Raw genomic sequence first — 11,478 nt, 5'->3', positions numbered from 1 at the left:
TTTTTATTTTTAATATTTAATAAATTAATTAAAATATTATAATCGTATAAAAGTAATATTTTGATGATGATAAAGTAAAGATTTAAAATGCATAAATAAATAATTTGAATAAATAAAAATTAAAAAGAAAAAGGCATTTGTGTCTTAAAAAAGAACTAGAAGGATATTCATGTAATGCAGCGAAATATATCTTGATTTTAATATTTCATTTTATTATTTATCTCAGTCGATGTTATAATATGGTCGTATGTGATTTTAAAAAAACAATGATGTTTTTATTTTTAATAAAATATAAATTTGAATATATCATAAAAATTTGACAAAAATATATCGATATTAATATTAAATTAACTATTTAATTTTTTTTTTTTGTGTAATTTAACTTTCTTCAAAGGATGGATGCTTCCAAGTCCACATAATTCAATTTTTATTATAATTTAATTTAGGTTCACTAACAAAGTAATTTATATTTGATTTAATAATATAATTTTATTATAAAGATAATAATTAATTATTTTGTTAGAACTCGATAAATTATCTTAATTATATTTTAGATTTTTTATATTTTAAAATGAGATGTTTATTCTCTATTTGATTATGTTTATATGCAGTTAATTACATATATTCAAACATGAAACTTTAATAAGTTGTATTTATGCATAATTTACTTGTAATATGAAAATTTAAATAATATGTATCAATATACAACACTTCATGCATAAAAAATAGTTTTTAAGAGTTTTTGTCAAATGCTTTATAATACAGTATAGATAGATATTTGGTTTAATAATATAATTTTCTTATAAAGATAATAATTAATTATTTTGTTAGAACTCGATAATTATCCTAATTATATTTTAGATTTTTTATATTTTAAAATGTGATGTTTATCCGCAGTTAATTACACGAATTCAAACATGGAGCTTTAATAAGTTGTACTTGTGCATAATTTACTTGTAATTTGAAATTTTAAGTAATATACATCAATGTACAGTACTTCATGCATAAAAAATAATTTTTAAGAGTTTTTATCAAATGTTTTATAATATAGTATAAATTATATATTATTTTAATATTATTAATAAAATATAAATCTATTCCATTTAATTTTAAAATATAAAATTAAAATAAATTTTCTTTCTGTTCTGCTGGGCCTGCGAAAGAGTGAGACCCTTCTTAACGCTCATAGATGTGCTTACTGAGCAGATAAGGCCATCGTTTAGAGAAGTCAAACTAGGAATTCAAAAAAGTCAAAATTGGGATGCCATTTTCAGCATTTAAAGCATGTATTTCACTAGCAGACTCTTGTTTCTCTCTCATCAATTCCCAATTCACCAATATTGTTCGTCAAAAATGTCATATATATATGTGTCGTGATTGAACCCATGATCAATCACGCCACCTAATTTTCCCAAACCCCTAATTTTCCACTCTTGTGTTTTTGGGGGTGAGAACGATGGAGGGCGATAGAATTGAGGAGGTGAGATTGGTACATTCACCGGTAGATGAAATTTCGCATTTGGCTCTTGATATCGGAGGTAACTAATTCTGTCGATTTTCCTTTTTAGTTGAATGATTTTGTCAGATCGTTTGTTGATTCGTTATTCGAATCTGTTGGTGTTCCATTCAACGAGTTTTTCTGCTGGTCAGTGTTGTATTTCGATTGTTGTTCACTACTACTTCCATCCAAAAAAGAATGTAACGCACGTAATCTAACGAAATTAGTACATAATCAACTACCTAAAATCATGCTTAATACACAAAATTAATGAGAGGCACCAAAATCGATATCTGTATACATAAATATTTTGTAAAAATTGCTAACGGTCGGTAAATTTATAAAAATTCCCCATTATAGCAATTTTTCTTGGACAAAATTATGTAGAAAGCTTTGCAACTCAAGGAGTTGATGTTTACCTGACGACCACCAACTGTAAGCTAGACATCTAATTGCTGTTTAAGCATTAAGCCTCTGTTGCTCAATTGTTCAATTTAAATACTAACGAAATGCTCAGCTAACGCCTAAACTGCTCGCTCAATGTCTAAGCATTTAGCTTTTACATTTTTTCATCTAATTTGGATGCTTAATTTACATGTAGATCATCTCACATTAAAATTTGAACAAGCACTGTGAATAAAAAAAAATTATGCTGGAGTTAAAGTTGCAAAAGGTTCCTTGTCATTTGGTACGTGAATAAGTAGTAGGTTAACCGTTGCTTTACTAGTAGGTGTGCCATACATATAACAATATCTTTTACTGCAAGTAAGAAGTTCAACCATATGTCATACTTCTGATTTAATTTAAATGGGATGAAAGCAACCCATGGATTCAGTAATGTATAGTTCCCTTGATGTGCTTACGGACGAAACAAGGTCAATAGATTAAGGGACGAACATATAGTTTCAGCATGAAAAAAGTGGACAATAGGAGACAACACAACTGACTGCCTTGATTCAAATGGTAAAACAAAATGCTCATAGGCTTGGTTCAGTCAAACCTACTTTGAATGGTTAAATTTTAATCCCAATATTTCTTTTATAGGCATAGCGGGTTCAATGTAATATGCCTCTTGCACTGTCCAGATTTTTCTAGAACCCATCAACTAAAATTATTTTTGACTGATAAACCTAACTTGATCATCTTCTCGGTCTTGCGTTGCGTTTAATGCAAACTTCCCATGACATTACTCCAATCATATGTTGTTTATATTAATTTATTCACGAAGTCTTGCTCTTGCCAGGTTCCCTCATCAAGATGGTGTATTTCTCTACTAGCAGAGAACAGCCTATAGATAAAACACAAATTAATGCTTCAAGAGATAGTCATGCAGTGTCCAGGAGCAGCAAAGATGGACATCTTCTCAATGGAAGGCTCTACTTTTTAAAGTTTGAAACAAGCAAGATCAATGAGTGTTTGGATTTTATTTCATCAAAGCAACTTCACTATAGAGGTATGCATCTCCATTTCATATTTCCAAATGGTTATTGAAATTATGCTTCGGGAACATTGGCACTACCAATTAATGTACCCGTCCATAACATGTCTTAAAAATGGACATGAATACCCTGTTGTTTATGCATTGGCATGGTTAAAGGGGTTTAATATGCTGTGTTGTTGCTTTAGCTTATCAATCAACTCTGTCAATATGAAGCTTTCTACCTTAGTCCTTTGAATCAGCATCTGCAGCATGTCTAATAGGTCATTCTAGGTCATGTATACAATCCTTTTTTAGTTGATTTTCTATTTTGGCAATCAAGTTTTACTTTTTTAGGAGCTGAACTTTAGCCTCTTCCTTGATAAGGTCTACTTGATCAGTGTAACATTTTTTTGACATAATTGAAAAAATATGTATAATCCACTTTTGGTTTTGCTCCTGTCATGCTACTGATCTACTTATATTTTATATACCAACTTGGTTACTGATGCTATGCCATGTATACGAAATGGAGATAATTCAGTATATAATGCATCATTTAGAGTAATATTTTAAAGAAAAGTTGCAACATTTCTGTCTCGCTGTGGGTCAGCATCTCTGAAAGAAACAGAAGACTTATTCTTTGACCCTACGGTTTCCCTCCGAACCAAGGATGTGGTAAAGCAGTTGTCAGTGTGAAGGCCTCGGTATGAAAACAGTTGGCTTTATGTGGAGAGGCCGCTGACTTTATATTGCAATAATATTTCTAAACACTGGAAATTGTAATCTGACTGCTGCTTAAGTTTTATATCTTATGCGGACATGTTTCTAATACACTACTAATGTGGATCTTTGCTGCTTCAGGTCTTCAGCATTGTGGTTTCCCAGCCAGCGACAAGAATATCATTAAGGTGAAAACCTTTGATAAGACAGTTGATATTTTATCAGAAAAGAAGTAAGCACATAGGTTCATACATTTTATGCACTAAACATAGATGGTTTCTATTAAAGAAGACAACTTACTCTCATGCCTACCTCCAATTTTCCTGGAAGAACTTTCTCTGGAGATATCATCATGACACTTGCATGTTAACGTTGCATATCATAAGTCCTATACAAAACCAGTTTCACTTATGTCGGTATATTATTCTCCCTTTATCATGCTAAAGCCTTAAAAACCATGACATCTGCCTGAGCTATGAAAACTATTGCTCTGCTGTGTGTTTTCTGTGAGTGTAGAAACATATGAAACTTGAACTTGTGACGATGAGCATGAAAGGGAGAGCATATTCAAAGATCTGATAGACCATCATTGGACATAATTATGGATTGTAATCCTCTACCCGCATTTATTGCAAGTATCTTCTCAAATTACTGAATGCATATACACATATATGTATTATGTAATGATCTCGAAACAACTAGCGGTTGTTTTTCAGATCTCCTTGGTTTAGTGTAAGGGACCGTTTACCAACACTTACCAGATAAGAGTTACCACTCTCACTTTCCCTAGGTGAGCATGGTAAAAACCTAGAAACCTACCCAGTAAGAGAACCGATACCGGTAAGTGAGGGTGGTGACTCTTACCAATTAGCTCTTACCGGGTAACAGACACTTGCCAACAATCTTTATTTTTTCCTGTAAGGCACTTGCCAACTATCTTACCATGCCATTTTGATGATGGAGAATCTTAACCGTTAAGGGAAGTAAGGGTGGTGTCTCTTATCCGATAAGCGCTTACATGGTTAGCGTTGGTAAACGATCTTTAAGTTATGTTTACCATAATCTAAGAATCTACATCTTCATCTACTTAGCATACCCACCAAGAGAGCTCCAGCAATGAAATGCATCAGCAGCATTTTAATTGTAAATGAAGGATGGGAGTTGAGAATCTATAGCATCTACCTAACATATATGATGAATTGATACAAATTCTGAAGGACATAGCGTACAACCTAAACATGTATATTATATTGAAAATAATTATTAAATCTTTGAATTGCCAAATTTATTGTTGATTTCCCTTGTCATGCAAATCTATTAGCTGACATTTTCAACCATGGTGAAGGCCACAGGTGGAGGGGCATTTAAATTTGCAGATCTATTTAAAGAAAAGCTTGGTATTAGTCTTGACAAGGTAGAAGAAATGAGCAGCCTTGTATCTGGAGCAAATTTTCTGTTAAAGGTGGGATTCTGACACCACATGAACACTCATGGCACATGAATACTTGTTTTTCCTTCAAATACATGATAATAATTCCAGTCATATGATACTTGCAGTATTCCCACTTGACATTAATTCTCTTTCCTTCTATGTATCTTTCCTTACAACAGTTACACCTATGCATTGTATTGTTTAGGAAATCACATTATGTTTATGCTTCAATTGGTGTTTCCTTTATTTGAATATCATCCACTTTGAGATAGACAGTTTTACTCTAGTTTATATGCTGTGTTTATCAATTTCTTACTGAAAAGGATGGAACCGTTTCTTCTCATCGGAATGCGTCTGTGGATCCACGTATGAGAAACTGTTTACTGTTAGTATTGAAAAAAGTTAATAGCATGATATGCAGTAGATTTTGCATGGATCAACAATTACACATATAAGCCATTTAAGCAGGTTAGGGCTTGTTTTTAGTGACATGGACCCTATTTTTAAGTTCTTCATTATCGTATGTATCTCACATATTTTTAACAAGGTGGGAGTCTTCACAGAAGTAGTGGCTTTACCCTTTTGGGTGGAGGTCAGGTCTGCATACATCCCCCAACCTTCGGATGGGATATACTGGTTTGGATCCTGTTTGATACAAATAACTTTATAATTATATGTTATAGGAGATACTTCCATTAATAGGCACATATATTCTACCCAATATGAGCAAGTTTGTTACTATTGTATCTTGTCCAATTAGCCAATTTGTATCACTTTTTATTTATTTCTGTGTTTGCTCCTATCCCATTAAGATAGACTTTTATCTCCTTCTGTAGTATTCTCCTTCCATATCCTTCTTTTTCTTTTTTCCTGGTTAATTATTGATCTTAACTTCCTTCTGAATAGGCAGTGCCATCTGAAGCTTTCACGTACGTGAATGGCCAGAGGAACTATGTGCAGATTGATCACAATGATCTATATCCATATCTCCTTGTTAATATTGGATCTGGTGTAAGCATGATCAAGGTAATTTCGTTATTCACTTTTTTTCATTAATCCTATTTTCATTTACAGTTGCTATAAATGTTAAATAATGAGCAGATAATGCTGTTCTTTTTGCTGCTATCTTCTAAGTTTTTCCTCTTTTTTTATGTTGTTTTGTCGAATTGACTGAAATCAATGCTTGTTGACATCGTTGTAGTTTCATTCTGAGCTTTTAGGTTGATGGAGATGGCAAGTATGAACGAGTCAGTGGAACAAGTGTAGGTGGGGGCACGTTTTGGGGTTTGGGAAAGCTTTTAACAAAGTGCAAAAGGTTAGCCCAGTATTTTACATTAAAATTCTGATCAAAGGCACCAAAGATCCTCCTTTTTTACAACTTTTTAATGCATTTTTCGCTTCAGTTTTGATGATTTGCTAGAGATGAGTCATCAGGGAAACAATAGAGTGATTGATATGCTTGTTGGTGATATTTATGGTGGAATGGACTACCTAAAGGTACCTGTGTTGATTATATATCATGTATTTTCTACTTTTTTTGTTCTTCCGAGAATAAAGTTGAATATAGTTCAGTTTCGAGTTTCTAAGTATAAGACAACCTAGAAACAGAAGAAGGCCCATCAAACACCTAAATGATCATCTAAAGTCCATTCAGAAGAAAAATCTTTTTTGTTGTGTTCTTGAACTTTGGAGGGAAGGAAAGAAAAGAAAAGAAAAGAAAAGAAAAAGAAAGGTGAAGGAAAATAAAAGAAAAAGAAAGGAAAAGAAAGATTTCTTTTATTTGTGTTCTTGAGAGTGAAGGAAAGGAAGGAAAGAGAAGGAAAGAAAATAAATTTTCATGTTCTTGAGTGGGAGAGAAAGGAAAGGAAGATATCATTTTTACAATTATACCCCTATTTATTTTATAGTGCAATGCAATTGATGGGTATATTTGTAACTTTATAAATATTTTTAATTCTTATAAATCCTTTCCTTCCCTTTTTCTCCGACATTTGGGAGGAAAATCAACATTATTTTCTTTCCCTTTCCTTTCTCTCCTTAAAAGAACTCAAGAACACGAGATTTTTCCTTCTCTTTCTTTACCTTTCCCTCTTCCTTCCTTCGTAAAAGAGGACTTGAGAACACAAGAAACACAATATCATGATCTCTCCTAATTATTATACCCTAGGGTGGCAATTCATGTTCAAAATTGAAGCACAGATTAACAGATGCTTAGATGGTTTGTTTTGTAAAACAAGAGATTCACATATGAATAAGCTCTCATTGTGTTTTGTGCATATTGCATGCTCTGTTGGCCCAGTCTTTTCATAGCTATTATGGTTTCTGTAATTCCCATATTAATTTTTTGTACCGTTAGTTATTGTTTTTAGTCACTTTCTTGTGACTTGGGAACAGATCGGCCTTTCATCTACAGCGATCGCATCTAGCTTTGGCAAGGCGGTTTCAGAAAACCGAGAACTCGAAGAGTACAGGCCTGAAGATGTGGCAAGGTCACTCTTAAGGATGATCTCCAACAATATAGGACAGGTGAGTTCTCATAAGTTGGACTTTTGCGAGTATTTCACTAGACAAAATTTTCTCACTGTCACATGTATAACCCACATGATCTTGTTCCTCACCAATGCCTTTTGGAAATGCCCATACATGGAAATCACCATCTCATGATCAGAGAATTGAGGCGGATCCAAAAAATTTACGATTGGTGACACGAAAAAATTAACATACTATAAAGTAAAACAAAAATTAATTATAAAATGTGTAGTTTAATTAGAAATGGTATACAAGTGGTTTTTTACAACGCCCAAGTGGTATTTCATTCTTTTCTATTGTTGTTACTATCAAAAAATTAGAAAAAGGGCCAAATGGATTTGATCTAGTAACTCGGAATGCCAAATGGAATGGCACTACCATCAGGCTCCAACCACTTTTCGTTAACAGTTAATGGAGCACACATCAATTTGGGTGCATCACTACTGTAGAGCAGGGGTACGGGCACACCCTATCCCATGACTAAATGGATCCCTGCTCATGATGTTATTTACATGTGTGCAATCTGTCAAGGCAAGTCTGAAACGTTTATGATGAATCACATTGCACATTCAACACAAATCTGTTTATTTTCAGTCAATGATGTCTCTTTTTGCTCTATCCAACCAATATTCAAAACAGAGTGCATGCCCATGAATTAAAATGTGTGATTGATATCTTGCGCTCTTTTCAGATTGCGTACTTTTCTTTTTCAGATTGCGTACTTGAATGCACTTCGATTTGGTCTCAAGAAAATATTCTTTGGGGGATTTTTCATACGTGGTCATGCTTACACCATGGACACAATATCTGTGGCGGTTGATTTCTGGTAATTATAGGACATAATAATTTTTCTAGGGTCTTTTAGGTATATAACCTTGAATGAGATTTCAGTTAAATCTATGACCTCCCGATCAATTCAAGAAAAAATGGCTTCATACTCATGGATTTAGTTAAGATCTTATTTAAGGTTATACACCTAAATATACAAAATTTTCTATCTCATGCTATTGCTATGCATGCTCACAGGCATCAATTCTAACGCTTTATTATCCAACGATAGGCTTTTTATTCTACATGAGGAAACTAATGACCAAATATTGGTGTCTTGTCCCCTTGATGTTTATTTAACAAAATGATCTCTTATGAAAATCGTTTTTACGAGCCTTCTAGTGTGATTTCAAGATTTTACTCGAGCAGACTATTTTACACAAAAGGCAAGGTGTTTAATCCCACAGGGATGTCATTTGAAGGTTATGACTTTATATATTAGTGTGTATATATATAGGCAGGTTCATTTGGGAACCTTGAGTATTTTGAGAACCCATGAACTACCTATTTTGTGTAATATTCATGATGAACGTCATGACAGAAATTCATGATGAATGATATTCATTATCATTCATGGTTATTCATCATGAATACTACATACAATAGGTGGTTTATGGGTTCTCAAAATATTTAAGGTTCCTAAAAGGTTGTGCTTCTAGTTGAAAACTTATTTAAGGTAATTTACCAAAATGAACAAGGTAGGATTGCAAGTGGATATTGGAAAACCTGCATATTTGTGTGAATTTGTATCCAATTAAATGGTCTATATGCTCGTTTCTATCATAAATGAATGCGGATATGGTTATGGCCATATCCACATCTAAAATAGCATACATACATGCAGATTATTTAGATGGGATGCAAATTTGGACAAATATGCAGATTTTCCTTTACCCAAACATGTTTCATATAATGTGTTAATATGAAATTAATAATTAAAGGTATTTTTTTGCACAAAAAACCGAGATACATATATATATATATATATATATATAGGGCAACTTGCATGAAAAAGTAACGTACTTTGATTTGATTCCTATATTAGGTAACGTACTTTCAAAACTTCCATTTTGGTACCTAAGATGTAACATTTTAAACATTTAAGTACACGGGTAACCGGTTGAAGCATTAACCGGTTACCATGCTGATGTGTCAAGTGATGTGGTATCCAACTCGGTATTAGTTGCTATTCAACCCAATTTCATCCCATCATTCGTCACATCAGCATGGTAACCGGTTAATGCTTCAACTGGTTACCCGGGTATTTAAATATTTAAAACTTTACATCTTACGTACCAAAATGGAAGTTTTGAAAGTACGGTACCCAAATAGGAATCAAGTTAAAGTACGTTACTTTTTCATGCAATTTGCCCATTAATATTATTTGGTAAGTAAGGTATGCTTTCGACAATTAGACAAAATCTATAGCATTGCTATTTACCCAATACGTTCTTTAATCACTATTACTAATACAATGTTCGTTTAAGTCCTAGCACCTTGATCCTTACATAAGAGACCAATGCTCCTTTTGGTTATATGACCTTAAATGAGTTTTCGTTTAGGAGCATAATTTTATAATTTTTATTTTTAATTCGATGACCTTTCTCTAACCTGCCTCTTGCGTTGAACAATGTCTCTGGTGTAAAACAGTCTGCCCATATAAAAACTTTAAGGGGCTGTTTACCAAACACTTACCCGGGTAAGTGTTTACTAAGTCACATTACCTTACCAGATGGATATGACAAGGACCAAGAATCTTATCCGGTAAGAGCGAGACAAGGACCGAGATTCTTATCTGGTAAGTGAAGACGATGACTCTTTACCACGTTTAGCACTTACCAGGTAAATTGTTGTATTCAATGTCATTTTGGTGGACTAAAATCTTATCGGGTAAGAAAGTGATGGTATTTAATTTTACTGGTAAACTTACCGTGTAAGTGTTTGGTAAACGGGCCCCAAAATAGTCTAAAATGTTAGATTCTTGGAGTAGTTTGTAGAAGGTTAGTAAAGTAAGAATCCATACAAGTAAAGAAAGGACAACCATCAATTATGCACCCATGTTTCGTAGAGGTCTCTATTTTCCTCTAGTCTTTCATATTTCCGTACTTGTATACAACTGTCGCTACGTCCACTTATCTTTTCAGGTCCAAAGGTGAGGCGAAAGCAATGTTTCTGAGACACGAGGGATTCCTCGGGGCGTTGGGAGCATTCATGAACTATCAACTCGTTGAAGAATTCCCCGATACCATTCATCTCGCAGGAGAAAAAAACCGCAACCCGCTTGTCGGAGATTTGAACGATAATGGAGTTATAGAATGTTGTGTACAGGCCAGGCCAGCAGTTGAAGATTGATCACGAAACACAATTCAATGTTGTTTATTATCTTTAACAAATATCAAAAGCAATTCTAGTAGGATGATTTTAAATGAACCCCACGATATGCTATTTGAACCCTCTTATAAATTTCTAAAACATTAAATCTTTATATTTTCGAAGCTTTGATTTGACCTAAAAAGGGGGGTTCAAATAGCAACATCTTTCTGGCATGTAGAGAGGCCGAGTTGAAGCATTTATGTTATTGTATTTGATCATTTATGTATGTTTTAATCAATACAAGTTGATGTACATTTATGCAGTCGGGAAATATTCAACGATAGCAACGTTGACATGTTGTTTAGAAGAGCGTTTGGTTTGATGAAATGGTTTTTAGGGAGGATTTGGAACTCTGGTGTGTAGGATTTGAGATGGAAGTAAATTCCATTATTTATAAAAACAAATTATAGAAACTATTAAAGTATTTTTTTTATTAATAGATTATTATAAAACAAATGTTTTAAACATATTTTAAAATATTATTACATATAAATCATACGAAATCTCATGAAATACCAATCACCATCGTTGGATTTCAAAATCCTCTGTTTGTGGGCTTTCAATAAAATCTCAAGATTTCAAATCATGAAATCCCCTCAAACCAAATATGGGATTGAATTGGATCAATTCCAAATCCCTCCAAATTCATTTCAAACCTAACAAACCAAATGGGACCTA

General features: G+C 33.2%; 1 protein-coding gene across 2 annotated transcripts; it reads left to right on the top strand.

Moving 5' to 3' along the window:
* Window positions 1-1,299: 1,299 nt before the first annotated feature.
* On the top strand, window positions 1,300-11,094 carry LOC112525344 (pantothenate kinase 1). Of its 2 annotated transcripts, none has more exons than XM_025135433.1 (10): window positions 1,300-1,538; window positions 2,742-2,951; window positions 3,780-3,826; window positions 4,984-5,100; window positions 5,977-6,096; window positions 6,291-6,385; window positions 6,474-6,567; window positions 7,465-7,596; window positions 8,313-8,425; window positions 10,572-11,094. In XM_025135433.1, the coding sequence occupies exons 1-10, from the start codon at window positions 1,457-1,459 to the stop codon at window positions 10,777-10,779; spliced, it is 1,218 nt and encodes a 405-aa protein (XP_024991201.1). In that variant the 5' UTR covers window positions 1,300-1,456; the 3' UTR covers window positions 10,780-11,094. The 2 variants fall into 2 exon arrangements, with proteins under 2 accessions (XP_024991201.1, XP_024991202.1); XM_025135434.1 differs by having other exon boundaries at window positions 8,291-8,425.
* The last annotated feature ends 384 nt before the right edge of the window (window positions 11,095-11,478 follow it).

Source organism: Cynara cardunculus (assembly GCF_001531365.2).
Source record: "Cynara cardunculus var. scolymus isolate 2C chromosome LG 13, CcrdV1, whole genome shotgun sequence".
Classification (NCBI taxonomy): domain Eukaryota; kingdom Viridiplantae; phylum Streptophyta; class Magnoliopsida; order Asterales; family Asteraceae; genus Cynara; species Cynara cardunculus.
Note: the sequence above shows the minus strand (reverse complement) of the source record. Positions and strands in the feature narration are given on the sequence as shown.

Bases quoted from the DNA above. Each gene is read 5' to 3' on its own strand.
- LOC112525344 (XM_025135433.1), top strand. From the start codon at position 1,457: ATGGAGGGCGATAGAATTGAGGAGGTGAGATTGGTACATTCACCGGTA. The intron at 3,827-4,983 runs GTGAAAACCTTT...ACCATGGTGAAG, and splicing joins GCGACAAGAATATCATTAAG to GCCACAGGTGGAGGGGCATT. The intron at 7,597-8,312 runs GTGAGTTCTCAT...TTTCTTTTTCAG, and splicing joins TCTCCAACAATATAGGACAG to ATTGCGTACTTGAATGCACT.